At 40.3% G+C, this 23,945-nt stretch overlaps 1 protein-coding gene across 2 annotated transcripts in view; it reads left to right on the top strand.

Annotated features, from left to right (window-relative positions):
- Nucleotides 1-23,945, top strand: part of SOAT1 (sterol O-acyltransferase 1) — a 64,585-nt gene that overhangs the window by 25,210 nt on the left and 15,430 nt on the right. For both annotated transcript variants that reach the window (XM_033200488.1, XM_033200489.1), the window contains exons 3-7: nt 4,464-4,522; nt 16,962-17,113; nt 19,539-19,598; nt 21,174-21,281; nt 23,059-23,341. In XM_033200488.1, coding sequence (XP_033056379.1) covers nt 4,464-4,522; nt 16,962-17,113; nt 19,539-19,598; nt 21,174-21,281; nt 23,059-23,341 — 662 coding nt within the window. The remainder of the gene's footprint in view (nt 1-4,463; nt 4,523-16,961; nt 17,114-19,538; nt 19,599-21,173; nt 21,282-23,058; nt 23,342-23,945) is intronic.

Here is a 23,945-nt window from a genome sequence, read left to right on the forward strand (position 1 = left end):
AGCCTCCCGAGTAGCTGGGATTACAGGCACGTGCTACCATGCCTGGCTAATTTTGTATTTTTAGTAGAGACGGGGTTTTTCCATATCGGTCAGGCTGGTCTCAAACTCCTGACCTCAGGTGGTCAGCCTGCCTTGGCCTCTCAAAGTGCTGGGATTACAGGCGTGAGCCACTGCGCCCGGCCTACTTTGCCTATGTTTTAATTAGACTGTTTGTCTTTTTATTTTTTTATTTTATTTTACCTTATTTTTGAGACAGTCTTGCTCTGTAGCCCAGGTTGGAGTGCAGTGGCACATTCTTGGCTTACTGCAACTTCTGCCTCATAGGCTCAAGTGATCCTCTCACCTTAGCCTCCCAAGTAGCTGAGACTATAGGTGCACATCCCCACGCCTAGCTAACTTTTGTATTTTTAGTAGAGAAGGGATTTTGCCATATTGTCCAGGCTGATCTCAAACTCCTGGGCTTGAGTGATTGTCCCACCTTGGCCTCCCAAAGTGCTATGGTTACAGATGTGAGCCACCATGCCTGGCCTATTTGTCTTTTTAATGTTGAGTTGTAAGAGTTCTTTATATATTCTGGATACAAGTCCCTAATCAGATTTGCAAATTTTTTTTTCCATTCTGTGGGTTGTCTTTTTACTTTCTTGATGGTGTTCTTTGTAGCACAAAAGTGACTTAAATTTTGATAGATTGTATCAATATAGTTTATCTATATTTTCTAATGTTGATCGTTCTTTTGGTGTTTAAGAAGTCATTGTCTAGTCCAAGGCCTCTGTTTTCTTCTATATTTTTAGGTATTTGATCCTTTGTGAGTTAGTTTCTATATATGGTGTGAGTTCCACGTCCATATTCATGCTTTTTCATGTGGCTATTCAGTTGTCCCAGCTCTATTTGTTGAAAAGAAGAATCTTTCTGCATTTTTCTTGGCACCTTTGTCGAAAATCTGGTATTAATAATGATAAAGGTGAATGTTTGTTTATTTCTGGACTCTCAGTTCTTTTCCATTGATATCTATGTGTCTATCTCTAAAATGGGGAAGTGTTGAGTTTTCCAGCTTTGTTATTTTCTTTTTCATGATTTGTATGGCTATTCTGTGTTCTTGAATTTCTTTTTTTTTTTTTTTTGAGACAGAGTCTTGCTCTGTCGCCCAGGCTGGAGTGCAGTGGCCAGATCTCGGCTCACTGCAAGCTCCGCCTCCCGGGTTCCCGCCATTCTCCTGCCTCAGCCTCCCAAGTAGCTGGGACTACAGGCGCCCGCCACCTCGCCCGGCTAATTGTTTGTATTTTTAGTAGAGACGGGGTTTCACCGTGTTAACCAGGATGGTCTCGATCTCCTGACCTCGTGATCCACCCGTCTCGGCCTCCCAAAGTGCTGGGATTACAGGCTTGAGCCACCGCGCCCGGCGTTTGTGTTCTTGAATTTCTATATGAATTTTAGGATCAGCTTGTCAATTTCTGCAAAGAAGCCAGGTGAAATTTTGGTGAGGATTGCTTTAAATCTATGGAAGAATTGGGGAGCATTGCCATATTAACAATATTAAATCTTCTAGTCAATGAATAGGGGATGTCTTTAGACTTATTTAAATTTTTATTCCATTTTCTTCATGGCACCTTTTATTTGCATCAGATATTATGAAGCTGATGAATTTACATTCTTTTATTTCATTTTATTTATTTATTTTTTTGAGACGGAGTCTCGCTCTGTTGCCCAAGCTGGAGTGCAGTGGCATGATCTCGGCTCATTGCAGCTTCTACCTCCCAGATTCAAGCGATTGTCCTGCCTCAGCCTCCCAAGTGTCAGGGACTGCAGGCGCACAGCACCACAGCCTGTCAAATTTTTTTTCTTTCTTTATTTTTTTTTGAGATAGAGTCTCGTTCTGTCTCCCAGGCTGGAATGCAGTGGCGCGATCTCGTCTCACTGCAACCTCTGCCTCCTGGGTTCAAGCAATTGTCCCTGCCTCAGCCCCCTAAGTAGCTGGGATTATAGGTGCCTGCCACCATGCCTAGATAATTTTTATAGTTTTAGTAGAGGTGGGGTTTTGCCATGTTGGCCAGGCTGGTCTTGAATTCCTGACTTTAGGTGATCCGCCTGCCTCGGCCTCCCAAAGTGCTGGGATTATAGGCATGAGCCCCCATGCCCAGCCATGAACTCATATTCTTGGACATAATCTTTGTCATCCTTTGTAATCATTTCTGGTTGAGGTATGGCATTTTTCTTTATTCTTGGCACATTGGCAAATATCCTCTGAGTCTTTCTTTTGAACCATTGTATTTTTAAAAACATTTATTGTAGAGATGGGGTCTTGCTACATTGCCCAAGATGGTCTCAAACCTGTAGGCTCAACTGATCCTCGCCACTTGGCCTCCCAAAGTGTGGGAATTTCAGACGTGAGGCACCATGCCTAGCCTGAATCATTATATCTTTATGATCATTCATATTCACCCTAAGGCTGTATAACATAATGACTTCCTCCATTATAGTCTGCAGAAATTCCAAGTCAGAAGTATTTGTTGTGGAACTTTCCTCCATCTCTAGTGCAGCTGTGGTTGGCTCCCATCTCCAATTGGCTGTTTGGTTGGACCTCTTCTATGTCTTTTAATCTCTCTATTATTCTCTGTCACTATTTCTCTGGACTATCTTCTGTATAATTTCCTTTGATCTATATTCCCATTTACTAGTACTCTCTTCAGACATGTTTGATCTACTGTTTAATTTATCCATTGAATTTGAAACTTCAATTTTTTTTGTTTTGAGAAATCTTGTTGGTTTTTTTCAAATCTGTTTGGTTAAATGGTTTCTTGTCCTTGCTTATGTTTTCCTTCTTTTTTTCTTTCCTTTTTTTTTTTTAAGACAGGGTCTCACTCTGTTGCCCAGGTTGGAGTGCAATGGTACGATCACGCTTACTGCAGGCTCAAATTCTTGGGTTCCAGTGACCCTCCCACCTCAGCCTCCCAGGTAGCTGGGACTACAGGCATGCACCACCATGCCTGGCTTATTTTAAAACTTTTTTTTTTTTTTTTTTAGAGATGGGGTCTTGCTATGTTGTCCAGGCTGGTCTTGAACTCCTGGCAACAAACAATCCTCCCCACCAGCCTCCTAAAGCGCTAGGATTATAAGTGTGCACCCCCACGCCCAGCCTTCCTTTTCTGTGTTTTCAAGTTTCACTTTTATTTCCCTTAACATATTAATCATTCAGATTTTTTTTGTCCTAAAAGTAACAATTCCATTATCTTTAGTTTTTCAGTTCTGCATCTCTTAGCTGTTTCTGCTGTTTCCCATTTATTCTGCCTAGTTTCCTAGTATGTTTTATGAAGTTTGACTATTTTCCTTTTTTTCTTTTTTTTTGAGACAGAGTCTCACTCTGTCTTCCAGGCTGGCGTGCAGTGGCGCAATATCGGCTCACTGCAACCTCGCCTCCCAGGTTCAAGCGATTCTCCTTCCTCAGCCTCCCGAGTAGCTGGGACGAGCTTCTCCTTTTTATGGTAACTTTATCTTTTGGAATTCTGTACAGCCTTGATTGATATTGTAATCTTCCAGGGAGGAATTTCACTTGTGTCTGCCAGTAGCCTGGAGACCCAACCTGGATTAGCTTTAGAACATATTTATCTCAGATTTTTCAGACCACATAGATAGTGTGAGTTTAGATTGCAAACTCTAGTGAGGGGTTATGATTTCTTGGGGCAAATTTCCCCTCTCTGCACAGCATCGAGTAGAGACAGACACATCGAATAGAGACAGAAGGAAGACAATTTCCTTCTGTTTTGGTTTCTTTCTTATACACTGAGGTTGTAGCCTTATGTGTGGTCCCTAGCTTTATGTGGCAGTATCCTGTTAGACTTCCCATTTTGGGCAGGCCCTAGACTTTGCCATTTTGTAAAGTATTGTCCTGTGTGTACTATTCTGCAAAAATACTGTACCCTGTGTTGAAGCTCAAGGTTTCTAGGATTTGGCGAGAATACTTAGATTTCTCATATGTCCCTAGAATTCCAGTTTCACTTTCTTTCTTCCCTCCCTCCCTCCCTCCTCCCTCCCTCCCTCCCTCCCTCCCTCCTTCCCTCCTTCCTTCCTTCCTTCCTTCCTTCCTTCCTTCCTTCCTTCTTGCCTCTGGATTTGTGCTAGCTTGGCAATAACTTTTAAAAGGTTTTCGATTTTACCCAGCATCTTAGTGGTCTCAATTGTAGAATCTATTCAGGGAATCTAATTTTCCATGCTGTCAGAATTGGATCTATAGCATTGCATAATTAACATCGTTGTAATTACTGTGTGTACATTTACTCGCTTTGTTCTTTGTATTTTTATGTATACATTTCCTTCTAGTTATTTTGACCACGCTGTCATGTTTTATGGTCATACCATAGTTTACGCAATTACTTTTGTATTTGTTTGTTTTCAACTTTATGATTTAGATAGTGCTGCTAGGTAGCTGTATCCATCAACTTAAAAGTCATGTTTTTTTCTTTCCGTAGGTCGAATTGACATAAAACAGTTGATAGCAAAGAAGATAAAGTTGACAGCAGAGGCAGAGGCAAGTAACTCCCTCTACTAGAAACAAAAATATAGAGTTTTAGATAGAGTTTTGTTTGGTAACATTTTTAATGATAAATTGCTCAGATAATTATTTAAGCAATTCATCCGTTGCCATTAACCTGTGGAACTTGAAAATAAGATTGGCTTACTTGTCATCCTGCATAAGGATCCAGATTACCTTTTTCTCTCCCATCTCATCTATCACTGGCATTTTCTGGCACTTACCAGCAAATCTTGGTTTTAGTGACCCATGGTTAATAGTTGATAGCATTGAATGTCTTAATTAGTGCTTTATGAAAGTATCTGTCATGGTTCACAGTAAATAGCAGCCCTCCAATAAACGTTGAATCTGAATCTAGAAGTAGATTCCCTGTCGAAGAAATAGAAATAACAACTCAAAAAAAAAAAATCATGAAATCATTTCAAGTGGGGATAAATAGTTCTACAAACCAGAATTCCTCAGTACCCTCAGGAAATTGTGGAGGGCAAAGAACATTTTTTTGAAAAAACATTATGATCCAATACCTGGATGTAAGTTGACTTAAAATCCAAAGCAAACTCCTGTTTTCCCAAGGAGTAGATCACTTCCAAAATTTATTGGCCAGTTTGACTGTATAAACATCCAGTGATGAAGATGAAGTAGCCCTGTTTTATTTATTTAGTTACATGCATATGTACATATGCATTTATAGAATAATCTCGATTTAGAAATGTTTTTGTAATTGTATTTCATGAAATGTATGCCAGATTATTTATACTCACTTTGATGTCAACGTCTTTGTTATTATCAGACCTAGTTTTTCAGTTATCATCCAAGGCCAGGGGCGTAGTATTTGTACTTTCATCTCATTTGTTGGAAATCGGTACTGTTTGAGTCCAAGGATGATGCTGTCACAGCAAATTTATTAAAGAACATATTTGCTTAACATTAGGAGATCTACCCTCTCCTCCTTCCATCATCCTATAGGCATATTTGTGATGACTACAATGTAATCCCTTATGGTACTGTTTTATAAAGTGGTACTCAAAAGATTTATTTACTGCACTTGAAATTGTGGGTATAGACTTCTAGTTAATAGGGTGTTAAACTTTATTTTTCCTAATTCCATTAAGTTACCCGTGTAAGCCTCCAGCACTACAGTGATGAAGGTCATTTCTGGTGAATGTCTTTCCCGATTAGTGCTTTGTTTCTCCATCATAAGAGATTGTTTAATGATTTGTTATGCAGCTTCTTATCTGATGACTAATTTATAATTTTGGCTAAGAAAATAAAAATATTTAATGTATAGACACATGCTATTTTTTTTTTTTTTTTGAGACAGAGTCTCTCTCTGTCACCCTGGCTAGAGTGCAGTGGCACGATCTCGGCTCACTGCAACCTCCACCTCCTGGGTTCAAGCAATGCTCCTGCCTCAGCCTCCCGAGTAGCTGAGACTACAGGCACGTGCCACCACACCTGGCTAATTTTTTGTAATTTTTAGTAGAGATGGGGTTTCTTTTCTTTTTTTTCCAGCCCATAGGTGTTTTATTTTTTTTTAACCCGTATTATGCCATGAATTCGTGGAGAATAGATTCCAGCAGCTCAGGCTCCTTCCCATTGGTTCTCACAAAGTGTGCTTCTCTGGGTGGAGCAGGCTGGCGCTTCAGTTGAACCCAGATACCTTTCTCTTTGGCTTCTTTCTTTTTCTGATCATTTTCCTTCATGCGTTTCAGGAAGCTATCTCGGCTCTTAGAGTGCTTAATGTGCTCAGTATGCACATTAATTCTCTTGGCAAGAAGCTTGCCCTTGTTTGTTTACAACAATGCCAACAGCATGCTGGCTGTAGACATTGTAGACTCCTCCAGTTATGCCATGGTAACACTTGTGGGGCATTCCTTTTTGAACAGTACCCATTCCCTTGATGTCTACAACATCACCTTTCTTATAGATTCACATATACGTGGCCAAAGGAGCAACTCCATGTTTTCTAAAAGGCCTAGAGAACATATATCGGGTGCCTCTCCTCTTTCCCTTTGTGTTCGACATTTTGGTGAATTACTGGAAGATGGTGGTTCTGGCCTAAAGGGCGAGATGGGGTTTCACTGTGTTAGCCAGGATGGTCCCAATCTCCTGACCTCGTGATCCGCCTACCTTGGCCTCCCAAAGTGCTGGGATTACAGGCATGAGCCACCGCGCTTGGCCTAAAATAAATTTTGTTTTTGTGGTTTACTAGAGTGTTTCTGACCCTTCTTATTTCTCTAGTCAGGCTGGATACCTACATTTTTGTTATTCCTTTTTCAATTCTTCCTTTGTCCTTTTTTGTTCCTGCCCTTCTTATCAAGAACACAAAACCTTATTATGTTCTATTTGTGAGGGAAAGTTTCAAATAGGTGAAAAGTAAGTCTGTCTCTGCTTTCATTCCTCTATTGAAAAATCTAAAGTGGAAGGAGAACTTCTTCTCATACAGAAGCACAAACCCAAAGGCGAGAGGGAGTTTGGGGTAGAAAGTAGAGGTTTTACGGAAAAGGGGCAGAAAGGGGTGGCAGGAAGAGAGAGAATGGGGGGATATTCCAAGGATTTAAGTTAAAACTTTTTAAAGAATATTCTACTTGTCTGCTTTATATATTAATAAAATTATGAAATCTTTTAGCTTGGTCACTTAGGAGGATTAGAAGAAGAAAGTAATGAATGAAGTAAGGGAAAAGCTGAAAGAAAGGCGGACCTTGGTTTAGCTCGTATTAATATGTGTATTGTGCAAGTGGCATAAGGATTGCAGAGTTGTGCAAGACTTGTTCCCTGATGTTAAGGGAAGTATTGGCCTGAACAAAGGTAATGGTATTAGAAAACTTACACTGTACGTATTTTAGGGCACTTAATGGGCACCTGTGTCTCTATTGGGGCACAATGGCAAGAAAAAGTTGAAAAATTGAGGCTAGATTATAAAACATTTTTTCTCAACTTTTATGCCCTCATTCATGTAGCTCTTTCTATCTGAAATTCATTCTTTCTCCATCCACCAATCAAAATAATGTATATCCTTCAAATTTTAGGTCAAATCTTGCTGTTTCTACGGTTTTCTGAACATTCCAGTTGAAATGATGTCCTCTCTACTCTATATTCCTAACTACTTAGTTTATATGCCTACTATATACTCTATATGTATTAGACCGTACATTATTCTGAATGAATCACCAAATGTCATTTGGTGAACTTTAGGTGATTTGACTTAGAAGTTTTAAAACTGTCAATTATTTGCTGTCTAATGAGATTGACTATTTTACCATTGTTTATTAATTGTAATTTTTTTTTCTTTTTTTTTTTCTTGAGACAGAGTTTTCACTGTGTTGCCCAGGCTGGAGTGCAGTGATGCAATCTCTGCTCACTGCACCCTCCACCTCCTGGGTTCAAGTGATTCTCCTGCCTAAGCCTCCCCAGCTGCTGGGATTACAGGCATGTGCCACCATGCCCGGCTAGTTTTTGTATTTTTAGTAGAGGCGGCCTTTCACCATGTTGGCCAGACTGGTCTTGGAACTCCTGACCTCAAATGCTTCACTTCCCTCAGCCTCCCAAAATGCAGGGATTATAGGCATGAGCCACCGCGCCCAGCCAATTGCAATGTTTTTGAACAAGGTATAGTAGGACTACTGTTCTGATGTGAAAGTTCAGGATGGCATATAGAGTTTGGAGACAGTCAGAATTGATAGGGAGCTGTTGTAATATTTTAGTATTTTAGACTGAGGAAACAGATGAGCCAGTAGGAGAAGGGAACTATATTTAGAAGTCCTCTTACAGGCTAAGCTTTTATACTACGTACTTTATATACATAATTTTACTTAAATCATCCCATTTATAAGAGAGCTCTAATTGCTCACTTTTTTTAGTTGTTGCTTTATGGGTTGACATTTACTAACATGGAAGGACTTGAGATAATAAGTATGTGAACATTGTTCAGAGCCATGAACTTGGTTTGTTTTTTCACATACTAATTCCTTTTCTGTTGTGGGTTTTTACAAATAATTTTTGAAAACTGAAAGTTAGGAATCTTTCTGGTCATTTGTAATTTGTGTCATGTTCCTCCCGGTTGTCACTTCATCTTTCCTTGATTTTTTTTTTTTTTTTTTTTTTTGAGACGGAGTCTCGCTCTGTCGCCCCGGCTGGAGTGCAGTGGCCGGATCCTGGCTCACTGCAAGCTCCGTCTCCCGGGTTCACGCCATTCTCCTGCCTCAGCCTCCCGGGTAGCTGGGACTACAGGCGCCCGCCACCTCGCCCGGCTAATTTTTTGTATTTTTTAGTAGAGACGGGGTTTCACCGTGTTAGCCAGGATGGTCTCGATCTCCTGACCTTGTGATCCGCCCGTCTCGGCCTCCCAAAGTGCTGGGATTACAGGCTTGAGCCACCGCGCCCGGCCTCCTTGATCTTTAAAGTGAGAGCATTGCACTAGTTGTCTCCAAGGTCCCTTTTAGCTCTAAAGGTTTATGTCATAATTGTGTAGCTGACTAAAGCTTTTTCAGAATTCACTGCTTGTTATTGTAAAGGAAATAGTCGATAAATCTCATTGGCTGCTGTTTCAGCTCCACAGAACTAGAGTTGTCAGGTAAAATACAGTATGTCCACTCGAATTTGAATTTCAGATAAACAATGAATACTTTTTTAGTAATCATGCAATATTTGAGACAGACTAAAAAGTTATTTATCTGAAATTTAAATTTAAATATAGTGTCCTGTATTATTTGCCAAATTGGGCAACCAACAAAGAACTCTGAAAGTTAAATGTGTAGCTAGAGGAGCTCTTATTAAGGACAGGCATGAAGAAGTTCGTCAAGCATTGAGCAAAACTTTTGGTCTAAAGGGAAGAGGAGTGAGGGAAGTGATGACGTGAGTGTGTTGAAATTAGTGGTTTGAACTGACTGAATCTCTTAAGGTCTCTTCAAGGTCTAACATGGTTGTTAAAAGAAGTTTTATCTAATGCCAGTGGGGTCATACAAACTTGTGTAACTCTGAGTTATGACCTTTTGAAATCCTTAGAATTGTGTTGTAACAAGACTTTAAAAGATCTTAGAACAGTCCAAGGGAGATTCATATGATTAAGTCCCAACCAACTTACATTAACAATTTAATTAGCTTTGCTTTTGTTGTTGTTGTTTTTAATAGAGACTATGTTGCCCAGGCTGGTCTCAAACTCCTGAAGGCATAAAAGAAAATATATTCAAATGATATTAATGTATCTCACAGAATCTTAGGAGAAGATGAACATTCAAGCTCTGGAAAGAGTAAGGATTTTAGTAGGAAGAGTTTAGATACTTTAGATATTTCAATATAATAAAGTTTCCACTCACTTTCTTTCAAAGCTCAGAACATCAGATTTATTATAAGAAAGATAATTGAATTTTGGCCAGAAGGACAAGGTCATATAGTATAGCCCTGGCCTGGACATTAGATGCCTGTCCTCGGTTCTGAGAGGAGTTTTCAGAGAAAAATGAATATGTTAAGACGGGCAAAGGGAATGTCTTTACTAATTGATGTTTGTTGAACTTTTGTTAATGTACACAACTTTATAGAGGGAATGTTAGGTCTCATGTGAATATTAGAAGGACGAAAAAAATTACTTTCTATTTCTACTTCTTAAAAATACATTTTTGGGCTGGGCGCATTGGCTTATACCTATAATCCCAGCACTTTGGGAGGCCAAGGTAGGTGGATCACTTGAGTTCATGAGTTTGAGACCAGCCTGGACAACATGGCAAAACTCTGTGTCTACAGAAAAATACAAAAATTAGCTGGGCATGGTTGTGTGTGCCTGTAGTCCTGCTACTCAGGAAGCTGAGGTGAGAGGATCATTTGAGCCCAGGAGGTAGAGGTTGCAATGAGCCAAGATGGCGCCACTGTACTCCAGCCTGGGTGATAGAGCCAGACTTTGTCTTAAAAAAAAAAAAAAATTGTAGCAACATATTCTGTTTGCTTCTCATGTAGCATTTCAAATATTGTTTTTTCACATCAGTACCTTATGCTATTGTCCAGCAATTAAATGATCAAACTGTGATGAGTAAGAGTCAGGATACAAAAATTAGCTGGGTATGGTGATGCATGCCTATAATCCTAGGTACCGGGGAGGCTGAAGCAGGAGAATCACTTGAACCCAGGAGGCAGAGGTTGCAGTGAGCCGAGATCATGTCATTGCGCTCCAGCCTGGGAGACAAGAGTGAAACTCTGTCTCAAAATAAATAAATAAATAAAAAGACTCAGGTGTCATGTCTGCAAATACGAGTTTCTCGCCATGTTTTTTCAGTCATTTGAGTAACACCTTCTAAAAAAGTTTTTGGTTCAGGCGTGGTGGCTCACACCTGTAATCCCAGCACTTGGAGAGGTTGAGGCTGGTGGATCATGTGAGTTAGAGACCAGCCCAACCAACGTGGTGAAATCCCATCTTTACTAAAAATACAAAAAAATTAACCAGGTCTGGTGGTACATACCTGTAGTCTCAAGTACTCTGGAAGCAGGAGAATCACTTGAACCAGGAGTTGGAGGTTGCAGTGAGCTGAGATCACACCACTGCACTCCAGCCTGGGTAACAGACCATGACTTCATCTCAAAAAGAAAAAAAAAAGTTTTTGGATAGTGCTTATCTATTGATTTATTGGCCGACTGCTGGAGAGACAAGTCTAAGTATTTTCTGCTCAGAAATCCTTTGATTATTGTATAAGTTAAGAATGGGTTTTGCTGTAATAGTGAACAAAATAATAGGGGCTTATACAAGATTAGTAATTTCTTTTTCTCATGTCTACAATTCAGAGGTAGGAGGAGGTCCATAGCTGGTACTGACTCCATCGTCCTCAAGGACCCTGGTTTGGTTCCTTCTAGTTCCCTACCTCACCATTTGTAATTGCTTGATGGGTTCTTCTTACCCTCGGCACAGACAAAACCAATGGACTGAGACAGCTGTAATGCAGTAGAGAAGGAGTTTAATGCAAAGCTAGCCAAATGGAAGGAGAGGAGTTTGTTATACACTCCAGCCTCTGTGGATAAGTTGACAGGCAGGAGTCTAGGGAATGGATGCTGCTGATTAGTTGGGGTTGAAATCATAGGGGTGTGGAAAACAGTTCTCACGCACAGAGTCAGCCTCTGGGTGGGGGTCACAGGACTGGTCATGGGTTTAGGGGGTAAGTTGGTCAGTTGCCAGAATCCAAAGATCAGAAAAACATCTCAGAAGATGTTCAGGTCCCTCCCATAATCCTAATTTTGTGACATTTCTTTAGTGTTACAAAGGTGGTTTCAGTTCCCAACGAGGGACTATTACCTCCTTACATCAAAGTTGAACTATGAATTTCTCCCAGAGTTAGATTGGCCTCTGCTCAGGAATGAGTGAGGATGGCCAGCCTGTGAGGCTAGAAGCATGATGGAGTCAGACGTGCTAGACGTCTCTCACTGTCATAGTCTTTGCAAAGGCAGTTTCACATTCATAGGCTGTGGTCCTCCTCATTGTCCAAATGGCTCTAGTCATTTCATCTGAGTTCCAAGTGGCAAAATTGAGGGAAGGAAAGGAGTAGGGGTAAGGAACAGGTATCTGCTGTCTATTAAGGAAATTTTCTGTGGACTTTGACAAACCTTTTCCACCTGTATCTTATTGGCTACCTAGGTGCAAAGAGAGACTGGGAAGTTTATTTATTCTAAGCAGTCATGTGCCCAGATAGAAATCAGGGATTCTGGTACGAAGAAAGGGGGTAGGCACTGATAGGGTTGACAGAGAACAGTTTCTACTATGGCTGTCTATTTTTCTTTGCTGCCCCAACCTACTGGTCAAATTTCACCTTTTTGCTATGCAAGTGTGACTATACATTTTTCTGATATTTTCCTTTCTGCCTTTCCTCATTTTATTTAAATGCACAAATGTAAGAATCTCTAGTCTATTTTGAAGAATTTTGGGAAAGTCAGTTTATTATTGTGCTTTATGATTTCATCACTTACAAAAGGTAGACAGATGGCCGGGCGCGGTGCTCAAGCCTGTAATCCCAGCACTTTGGGAGGCCGAGACGGGCGGATCACGAGGTCAGGAGATCGAGACCATCCTGGCTAACATGGTGAAACCCCGTCTCTACTAAAAAAAAAAAAAAAAAAAAAAAATACAAAAAACTAGCCGGCGAGGTGGCGGGCGCCTGTAGTCCCAGCTACTCGGGAGGCTGAGGCGGAAGAATGGCGTAAACCCGGGAGGCGGAGCTTGCAGTGAGCTGAGATCCGGCCACTGCACTCCAGCCTGGGCGAAAGAGCAAGACTCCGTCTCAAAAAAAAAAAAAAAAAACAAAAGGTAGACAGGTACCTGTCCTGTTGCCCTTGAATGTTTAGCAGTTCGATTTAATGAATGCCTACTTGGTTTCTTTGTCTATCAGGTACTACATTAAGTGCTGGGATTTTTAAAAAGTTGTATTTTCTGTTCTCATGCTGAGAACACTATATATAAAATGCATAAGCAAGGGGAACACTGACTTAATTAGATACCTTAAAAATGTTCTTTGGCCAGGCACAGTGGCTCACGCCTGTAAACCCAGCACTTTGGGAGGCCAAGGCAGGCAGATCATTTGAGGCCAGGAGTTCGAGACCAGCCTCGGCAACATTGTGAAACCCTGTCTCTACTAAAAATACAAAATTAGTTATCAGTTAACAAAAAGATATGGTGTTTAAAATCAGTTGGGTAGGGGGCAGACAGTGAGATGCCAAAAAGCAATAATATATAGAATTTCAAAGTAAGTGCAATGAAGGAAAAGAATGAGATTCAGTAAGAGAGGAGAATAGAAAGAACTTTAGAGTGAATTATCGGGAGACCTTTTTGAGGAGTCAATTTAATATAAGTCCTAAGCACTGTATTACCTGTTCCATTGTGTTACTTGTTTTGCTCAGAAAGGTCAGGTTTCTGGTACCGTGCCACCAAGATTAAAAGATTATCTGTGCGAAGACAGGCAGCAAATCAGTGAAAGAAATAATTTTTATACTAGCACTAATATGACCTTGTGGGGTTAGACTATAATGTTCTTTAAAGCCATTTTTGAAGAAATTGTGATCAAGGGACCTACATTTTTTTTTTTGAGACACTGAAAATATTATTTACTGATTGGTTTACTTTGTTTTTTTCTTTCAGCATACTTTAAGATTGTTTTATGTCTCTGTACCTTTGAAAGAGTTATTTACCCATAAATGACCCTGACCTTTTTTCATTTTAATACTCAGTCCAAAGTAATCTCTGCCTGGAAGCCTTTTTAGGTAGAAGAGTTATCTTTCTAAAATGCAAATCTGAACATGTTTATAAATCTTGTGCTTAAAATGTCATTGGTTTCCAGATGTCTTTAGGATAAAATAAATTCTTAAAATGGCTTAAAGGTCCATGATCTAGTCCCTACTTGCTTTTCCAGCCTTATCTCTGATCATTATCATTTGTTCCTTTAACTATGTGTTCCAACCATAGGGTCGTTGTATCATGGTTGATCCCTATTCTTGGAATCTTAGAGGTTATCTAATTCAGCTGCTTATTTAATACAAAAGGTTTCCTTAAGCTCTAAAATATAGTCAGAGTCCACTGGCTGCATGAAATTAATATCAGTAGATATGAGATTGAAAAGATAAGCAAATTAGAAAGCCTATAACCTCAACATTATTTTCAAGTTACTGATACCAGACATTATTCAGATTTATTAGTGATCACATACTGAGTTCTAATTAACAAGTTTCATGTGATAGAAGGCAGAAGTGGACTGTTTCTTGTACTGTATTTCTTAATATTCCCTCTTACAAAGGGAGTAACAATAATAAGCAGTCACTTGTTATTGTCATCACTGCTAGGATCTGTGGAAGGAGGAGATTCAGGAAACATAAGCATCCACAGAGCAGAGTTCTTTCTTCCTTGTGCCCCGGGGGCAGCACCTTCTATCAACTTCAATTCCTCAGAGAAAGAGGAGAAGGGCATTAGGAAATGAATATTAGGCATGTAATTATAATGCCATGTAAAGGAATGTGGTAGGTTTAGTTACCTCTTAATAATAAAAGCACTAAATGGTAGGATTTGCTTAAATTACAATTTTTATTGTACATTGTTTTATTGTTCCTCATAGGTTAGCTCAGACCGAGGGGGAGAGGTTGGAACAACGAATACCTGGAGAGTGATTAACTGTGTCAGGTGCCATCCTGTGTGTTTTCAGTTCCAGACCGTTATCCATGTGTAATAGTTTCTATCCTGCCGAGCTTTGTTTATAGAATCAAATTGAAAGGGAAAACACCTGTACCACCTAGCCAGTCCAGACAGCCTCATGTATCTTTTTCTTCGTAGTATCTTTTAACTAGGATATTCCCCTTTTCAAAACACACACACACACACACACACACACACACAAACACAGTCTTCGCTGGGCACAGTGGCGTACACCTGTAATCCTAGCACTTTGGGCGCCTGAGGTGGGCACATCATTTGAGGCCAGGAGTTCAAGACCAGCCTGGCCAACATAGTGAGACCACATCTCTATTTAAAAAGATAAAAGTTTCAGGCTGGGCACGGTGGCTCACGCCTGTAATCCCACCACTTTGGGAGGCTGAGGCGGGTGAATCACCTGAGGTTCGAGACCAGCCTGACCACCATGGAGAAACCCTGTCTCTACTAAAAGTAAAAATTGGCTGGGTGTGGTGGTACATACCTATAATCCTAGCTACTTGGGAGGCTGAGGCAGGAGAATTGCTTAAACGTGGGAGGTGGAGGTTGCGGTGAGCTAAGATGGTGCTGTTGCCCTCTAGCCTGGGCAACAAGAGTGAAACTCTGTCTCAAAAAAAAAAAAAAAGTTTTAAGGAAGAACTCACTTTTTTGTCAAGTGGTGAAAGCAGCTAGCTGAATAATATTCAGGACTGTCAACCAAGTGGGAGGTCAGAAGCTCACCCGGTCGTCTGCAACCATGGTGCAGCCAGAGGGGCTCAAAGGGCCTGTGCTATACCAAGGCTCCAGTTCCCTGCAATGCTCCAGACGACCCTGGGTAGTCTATTCTTGAGCCCCTTCATAGTCGCCGTGATTGTCAACTAAAGGAAAACTTTTTAAGAATTAAAGTTACTGTATTTAGAAGTCTTATTGAGAACTGCAGACAGAGCCTACTGCCTGGGAGTAGTCTTATAGGAGGTTTTGTTAGCCTGTTCTGGCACTGTATTTTAGTCTACTGCTTATATATAGGTGGTGGGGGTTTCACATATGTAAAATTACGTTACGTTTGTTTAGAAGTTATATTAGAGTAGAAATATGTTAAGGTTTGGCGTAAGAGTTTATTTGGTTATAGATTATAGAAGTATAATTGCTGTCATTTTATTTATAAGAAAAGGCAAGGCTTGGGTTATTATCTTCAAGGAATATAGTGACTTAGGCAAGAGATGTGGAGGAGTGTGTGTTTTCTTTTGTCTTAAAAGTATTTGGAAAGCTGTGTATCGTCATAGAGTCAAGAACTTTGTGAAATTATGTTGGCAAGCAGAAATGAGTAAATATGGCTTTTTTGTTTGTTATTTTGTCTCACATATGGATACCTAAACTACTCACATATGAATGTTACTTCAAGAAAAGAAAATACATGAATTGATCATATTAAAATAGTTACCTTATAAGTACTATTCTGTACCGTCTGAGGTGTCAGAGGTTGGGGGTCATAGATGAGGGAGATTGTGAAAGAAACTTACAATACTGGGCTGGGCGCGGTGGCTCATGCCTGTAATCCCAGCACTTTGGGAGGCCACGGCAGGCGGATCACCTGAGCTCGGGAGTTCGAGACCAGCCTGACCAACATGGAGAAACCCCGTCTCTACTAAAAATACAAAATTAGCCGGGTGTGGTGGCGCATGCTTGTAATCCCAGCTACTCGGGAAGCTGAGGCAGGAGAATTGCTTGAACCCAGGAGGCGGAGGTTGCAGTGAGCCGAGATTATGCCATTGCACTCCAGCCCGGGCAGCAAGAGGAAAACTCCGTCTCAAAAAAAAAAAAAAGAAAGAAAAAAAAAGAACTTAGAATCATGGTAATTATAACGTGGGGATAAGGCACAGTGGCACCTGCCTGTAATTCTAACATTTTGGGAAGCTGAGGTGGGAGGATTGCTTGAGCTCTAGAGTTCAGCCTGGGCAACATAGGGAGACCCTGTCTCTACAAAAAATAAAGTATTTGCCGGGAGTGGTGGCGCACAACTGTGATCATAGCTACTTGGGAGGCTGAGGTATTTTGTTTTATGCTTACAAGGGGTATACATTTTAAAAGGGTATAAATCACTATGTTGCTTTTTAGGTAGCTGTTTCTGAAACTTCAAGTCAGATACAGGAATTGATTTTTTGCTTTTACTCCTGTGAACTCACTGTGCCTTTCTTTTGATCCAGCTCTGTTTAAGGGAGCCCTTTAGAGAAATGCTAATGACTCACAAGCATGTATTAGTTACCCATGTTTTTCTTTGTTTTAAAATTCTAGGAATTGAAGCCATTTTTTATGAAGGAAGTTGGCAGTCACTTTGATGATTTTGTGACCAATCTCATTGAAAAATCAGCATCATTAGATAATGGTGGGTGTGCTCTCACAACCTTTTCTATTCTTGAAGGAGAGAAAAACAACCATAGAGCGAAGTAAGTGTGTCTTATTTTCTTTTAATGCAAACATTTACTCAGTATAGTTTAGTGGTCAAAATGGACTGCAGCAAATATGCTTGAGTTCACACCCTGGTGCCACTTTTTATTGGCTGTGTGTTACATTGGGAAAGTTACTTAACCGTTTGAAGGAGAGTGGAGTTTTGTCTTTACGTATAAATTATAACATACCTACATACCTCTTTTAAGACTGATGCCTGGCACAGTGGCTCACGCCTGTAACCCCAGCACTTTGGAAGACCGAGGCAGGTGAATCACCTGAGGTCAGGAGTTCAAGATTGGCCTGGCCAACATGGTTATTTAACCATTTGTCTCTACTAAAAATACAAAAATTAGCCGGGCGTGGTGACGGGCGCCTGTAATTGCTGCTACTCGGGAGGCTGAGGCATGAGGGTCACTTGAACCCGGGAGGCAGAGGTTGCAGTGAGCAGAGATTGTGCCACTGCACTCCAGAGAGAGAGTCTGTCTCAAAACAAAACAAAAAAACAAAAAACACTGACTAATAAGGTCAGACGTAGTGGCTCACACCTGTAATCCCAGCACTTTGGGAGTGCAAGGTGGGTGGATCACTTGAGGTCAGTAGTTTGAAACCAGGCTGTGTAACATGGTGAAACCCCGTCTCTACCAAAAAATACAACAAATTAGCTGGACGTGGTGATGCACACCTGTCGTCCTAGCTACTCAGGAGACTGAGGCATGAGAATCGCTTGAACCTGGGAGGCAGAGGTTGTAGTGAGCCAAGATCGCGCCACTGCACTCCAGCCTCGGTGACAGAGACCCTGTCTCCAAAAAAAAAAAAAAAAAAGACTGACTAATAAAACAACATAGCCAACACTTGCTGAGTGTGCTACATCATGAATTTATTTAAACCAAACAGTGATCCTATGAGACAGATAACTGTAACTATCCACGTGTTACAGATTAGGAAACTAAAGCACAGAGTACTTAATTAAATGTTCAAAATTACATAGCAGGGATTTGAACCTAGAGTCTGGCTCTAGAGTCCTTGCTCTTAATCATATCATGGCTGGGCACGGTGGCTCATGCCTGTAATCCCAGCACTCTGGGAGGCCAAGGCAGGTGGACCACGAGATCAGGAGTTCAAGACCAGCCTGGCCAAGATGGTGAAACCATGTCTCTACTAAAAATACAAAAATTAGCCGGGTGCCATGGCAAGTGCCTATAATCCCAGCTACTTGGGAGGCTGAGGCAGGAGAATCGCTCCAACCTGGGGGAAGGAGGTTGCAGTGAGCTGAGATCGTACCAGTGCACTTCAGCCTGGGCGACAGAGTGAGACTGACTCAAAAAAAAAAAAAAAAATCATATCACTGCGTGCCTCTCTATTGCACTGTATACAGTACTTGTAATAAAGTACAGTGCCATTAGTATATGCTTTTCTAATTGATGGTTCATCCAGAATAATCGAGTGAAGGCTATCAAAGGCTAATATGTGTTAACTTGCCATTCCATGCTCTTCTCAATGTTATGCCCCTGTTGGGAGGCATAGACTCATGTTCTGGAGAATAGTTTTGACCAATTATAGTTAAGTGCTGGTAGTAGTACCAGAAGCCCTAAAGAAGATGAGCAAGATGTTAAAATGGGAGTTTTTAGTAACTTGCAACAACCTTTAAGATCAGGAGGCTGTTGGGAGTTGCTGGAAGTACTTTGATATCAGGAAGGGTATGGTAAACATCAGTGCAGTTTCAGAGGACAGATCAATAACAGTATATATGACCTGGAGTAGAGGGTGCTTGGAGGCCTGTCTGTGACCTCAGGGGATCTCTACAAGAAGGAAAAGTGATTGCCAAAGTCCATAGGGGCTGGGGGTGGCGAACTTTCCGTTCTTAAGAGTTGTGGGCCGGGCGCGGTGGCTCAAGCCTGTAATCCCAGCACTTTGGGAGGCCGAGACGGGCGGATCACGAGGTCAGGAGATGGAGACCATCCTGGCTAACACGGTGAAACCCCGTCTCTACTAAAAACTACAAATAACTAGCCGGGCGAGGTGGCGGTGCCTGTAATCCCAGCTACTGGGGAGGCTGAGGCAGGAGAATGGCGTGAAGCCGGGAGGCGGAGCTTGCAGTGAGCTGAGATCCGGCCACAGCACTCCAGCCTGGGTGACAGAGCGAGACTCCGTCTCAAAAAAAAAAAAAAAGAATTGTGTATGTACCTACCTCACAGCATGGTTCAGAGGGAGTAAATGAAATAACATACATAAAAACTGTAACACAATATTTGGATCTGTTTTAGCCGGGCATGGTGGCAGGCACCTGTAATCCTAGTAATGGAAAGGTCATTGGTCAATTAATGTTAGATGGTGTTATTGGTATATTCTCTTGTCTGTGGGATTAGATTTCTTATAATACTTGAAGTACTTATATCTTGTTTTAATTTTTCCTCTTCTCAGGGATTTGAGAGCACCTCCAGAACAAGGAAAGATTTTTATTGCAAGGCGATCTCTCTTAGAGTGAGTATTTTTAGTTGTTTTTAATTAAATATGTTTGATTTTTTAAAAAAAGCTATTCTATAGAATCATTGCTTAGTATATGGATATGTAATGAGTTTGTTCTGTATCTGTATAAATCATTAGTGGGTGTTTTGTTGTATATTCTCTCTTGCTCCTTTCTGATCTTCTGGTTCTGTATCTAGTTTCGAAAGAGGATTCAGGGATACGAATGGTTACCTGGGCTTGGCACTGTGACTCACATCTGTAATCCTCGCATTTTGGGAGGCTGAGGCAGGCAGATTGCTTGAGTCCGGGAGTTTGCCAAAGACCAGTTTGGGCAGCATGGCAAGACTCTCTCTACAAAAAAATACAAAAAATTAGCCAGGCTTGGTGGTGCATGCCTGTAATCCCAGCTACTCAGGAGTCTGAGACAGGAGAATCGCTTGAGCCCGGGAAGGTGGAGATTGCAGTGGGCCAAGATTGTGCCACTGCGCTCCAGACTGAGCAACAGGTGCAACACCCAGCAACTCCAGCCTGGGTGACAGAGCAAGACTGTCTCAATAAAAAAAGAAGTGTACTTTTCTTTAAAAAAACATCTTATGCTTATCAAAAGTTACTTTCTGTGAGTCAAATTGATGTTTACTACTTCCCCTAGATAAGAAGGCCTGTTTTCTAAGCATGTAATATACTGTTTAGTGTTTTTCTAAGCATGTAATGTATAGTGTTCAGTGTTCTGTCACACTGTAGTTTGAAGGAATTAATCTTTTAAAATTTACATCTGGGGGAAAACGCAGGTTTTTCACATAAAAGGGAAAAGAAAATTTAAACATTATAATTAGGATTTTAGAGATAGAATTTATACATGACAAATAAACAAAATTACACATTAACTAAAAAAGAAAATTTTAACCAAGGAAATAGAACATGCTTTCTGTAGCTCAGATGAGTTTTTTTTAGACTGTGAAGATCCTTAGTCCAGAGATCGAGTAGCAGTATATTAGATTACTAAAAATCATTTAGAAGGTTAGCATTATCATTCCAAAAACAAGTTAAAACAAGTTAAAAAACCTGTTTTAGTCAGATATAAAAGATTTATTTAGGAAAAGTCATCTACATTATTGTTACGTTCAAAAAGAAAATTAGACCAGTCTTAAATACAAAAGTCAATGAAGAGAAGGTAAAATCTTTGTAAATGGTTGAGTTTTATAGATGTATAGGGTAGTAGTTGGTTATTATCATCATCATCATGATCAACATTATAGAAACTCATGTCAATTTTAACATTTTGGGAACAGATAGTACTTAATATGTATTAAATTTAGGGAGTAGAATGTATGCATAGGATTAAAAAAATTCTTAGCATTTGAAATAGTTTGTTTCCTGTTTCTAGTGAATGGCCTTTTTTTACTTAGAAAACATCCGTTTCTGGTAGGTTTTAAAGAATGTAGACCATTCTTTTTTGAGATGTTTTTGGTGAGTGGATTAAGCACCTTCTCAATGGCTTTAAGTTAACTGCTTTAAGAAAAGACTTTACTATATGGTGTTTTAAATTTAAATATAGATTATTAACTTGTTTTGTTTGAACTACATTTACAGTGAGCTGCTTGAAGTGGACCACATCAGAACAATATATCACATGTTTATTGCCCTCCTCATTCTCTTTATCCTGAGCACACTTGTAGTAGATTACATTGATGAAGGAAGGTAAGACAACAAAAAAGATGGCTGGCTAGTTGATGCATGAGAAGTTAGGGGTTTTCACTAAATTTTGGTAAAGGGTAAATTGATTAAATTGCTTCAGGAAATCCTAAAGCAGCAGATTTGAGGGTGATATTCCTCTGCCCTGAAAAGTTTAACTGATGAGAAAATTAGAAATTTCATTACTTTTATTTTCAAAATGGTTTATTTGAATAGATCATAATTCAATTTCTAGGTAATTTTCCCAAATGGGAGAATTTTGTACACAGTTGACTTACGAACAACATGGGTTTGAACTGTGCATGTCCACTTATATGCGGAAGTTTTTCTTTTTCTTTTCTTTTCTTTGTTTTTTTTTTTTGAGACGGAGTTTCACTCGTGTTGCCCAGGCTGGAGTGCAATGGCACCATCTCGGCTCACCACAACCTCTGCCCCCTGGGTTCAAGCGATTCTCCTGCCTCAGCCTCCCGAGTAGCTGGGATTACAGTCATGCACCACCACGCCTGGCGCGTTTTTTTTTTTTTTTTTTAGTAGAGACGGGGTTTCTCCATGTCGGTCAGGCTAGTCTCGAACTCCCGACCTCAGGTGATTGACCGCCTCAGCCTCCCAAAGTGCTGGGATTACAGGCGTGAGCCACCACATCTGGCTGGAATTTTTTCAATCAATATGTTTAGCACTCTGTATCCATAGGTTCTACATCTGCAAGCAAAGGCAGATTGGGATCTAGAGTATTCCAGGATGTGAAACATACATAAAAAATGGCAGATTTTTCATCTCTGTGGGTTCCACGGGGCCAACTGAGGGACTTGAATTTGCATAGATTTTGGTGTCTGCACACTTTCCTGGAACCAATCCCCTATATGTAGGGAGGGATAACTGTATATGATTGATTAACTTTTTGATTGTCTTTAAGATGATTACTTAAAACAAGTAGCTTATTGAAATTGAAGGTAGAAAAATTTGATATTTCTTTTTAATGTGAAAGTCAAATTACAGGTCAGGCATGTTGCTCATGCCTGTAATCTCAGCGCTTTGAGAGACCAAGGCAGGAGGATCACTTTTGAGCTCAGGAGTTCGAGACCAGCCTGGGCAACATCTCTGCAAAAAATTTAAAAATTAGCCAGGCATGGTGGCACATATTTGTAGTTCCAGCTACTCAGGAGGATGAGAAGGGAGGATCACTTGAGCCAGGGAGGTTGAGGCTACAGTGGAACTGTGTTTATGCTACTGCACTCCAGCCTGGGTGACAAAGGAGACCCGATCTCAAAATAAAATTTCAAAACTCATATTGTAGCTTAAAATTTGTGTGTGGTAATCATGGATTGAATTATGTACTCTTTTTGAAAATTAAATTTGGAGATAATGGTATAATATATTAACAGATTTTTTTAATTGTACATATTTCTTCTGAAAAATTATCTTTTGTATATAAGAATGATTGCTCTTTGAATATTTTCGAGTTAAAAATTAATGTGAGAATCTAATCTTTCAGAAGTTCAAAGTCCAGTTATCTTAGATATCTTAAGTTTGAAGACTGTATTTAACGTAGGACTTTTAGAAAACTTGTTTCTAAAGAACATATATTGTTGATATATATATTGTAAAGCAGATGGTTAGAAGCAGATCTCTAACTAGCAGAACTATTACATCCATGACTTCAGCGTATTAATGTTGTGGTGTTTCATAAGGTTGAAAGTTTGGTGTTTGAAAGTTTTAAATTCTGTGAAGTCAGTGTATATTAAAAATTCACCTCTATGTTTTTTTCTGTACCCTTTCTCCCCAGGCTGGTGCTTGAGTTCAGCCTCCTGTCTTATGCTTTTGGCAAATTTCCTACCGTTGTTTGGACCTGGTGGATCATGTTCCTGTCTACATTTTCAGTTCCCTATTTTCTGTTTCAACGTTGGGCCACTGGCTATAGCAAGAGTTCTCATCCGCTGATCAGTTCTCTCTTCCATGGCTTTCTTTTCATGGTCTTCCAGATTGGAGTTCTAGGTTTTGGACCAACATACGTTGTGTTAGCATATACACTGCCACCAGCCTCCCGGTTCATCATTATATTCGAGCAGGTAAGGCTTTAAGTGTTACCCAAGGTGATGCTGTTCTCAGCTAAAATAATAATAACGATGATGACATACTGATACTATTATTTTTAGCTGTATTAGCTTGGATAAATTTTCACGTATTGTTCCTTTTGCCATTTTCTATAAAATTGTTAAACTAGAATCTTCTCACCTCTTAAGTTTCATGCTAGCTTCCATGTTCTCTGAATTTTGATAAATAAAATAAATTACGTTGAATTTTTTTTTTTTTTTTTTGAGACAGAATCTCGCTCTGTCACCCAGGCTGGAGTGCAGTGGCATGATCTCGGCTCACTGCAACCCCCGCCTCCCGGGTTCAAGCGATTTTTCAGCCTCAGCCTCCCAAGTAACTGGGACTGCAGGCCGCCACCACACCTGGCTAATTTTTGTATTTTTAGTAGAGACGGGGTTTCACTATATTGGCTAGGCTGGTCTCAAACTCCTGACCTCATGATCTGCCTGCCTTGGCCTCCCAAAGTGCTGGGATTACAGGTGTGAGCCACTGGGCCTGGACACATTGAACTATTTTTGATGCATCAAGATTTTGTTCCTGAATACTTTTTGTAAAAGTCCTTTAAATTATAAAATATTT

The sequence above is a fragment of the Trachypithecus francoisi genome, unplaced genomic scaffold (assembly GCF_009764315.1).
Source record: "Trachypithecus francoisi isolate TF-2019V2 unplaced genomic scaffold, Tfra_2.0 Lachesis_group5, whole genome shotgun sequence".
NCBI lineage: Eukaryota > Metazoa > Chordata > Mammalia > Primates > Cercopithecidae > Trachypithecus > Trachypithecus francoisi.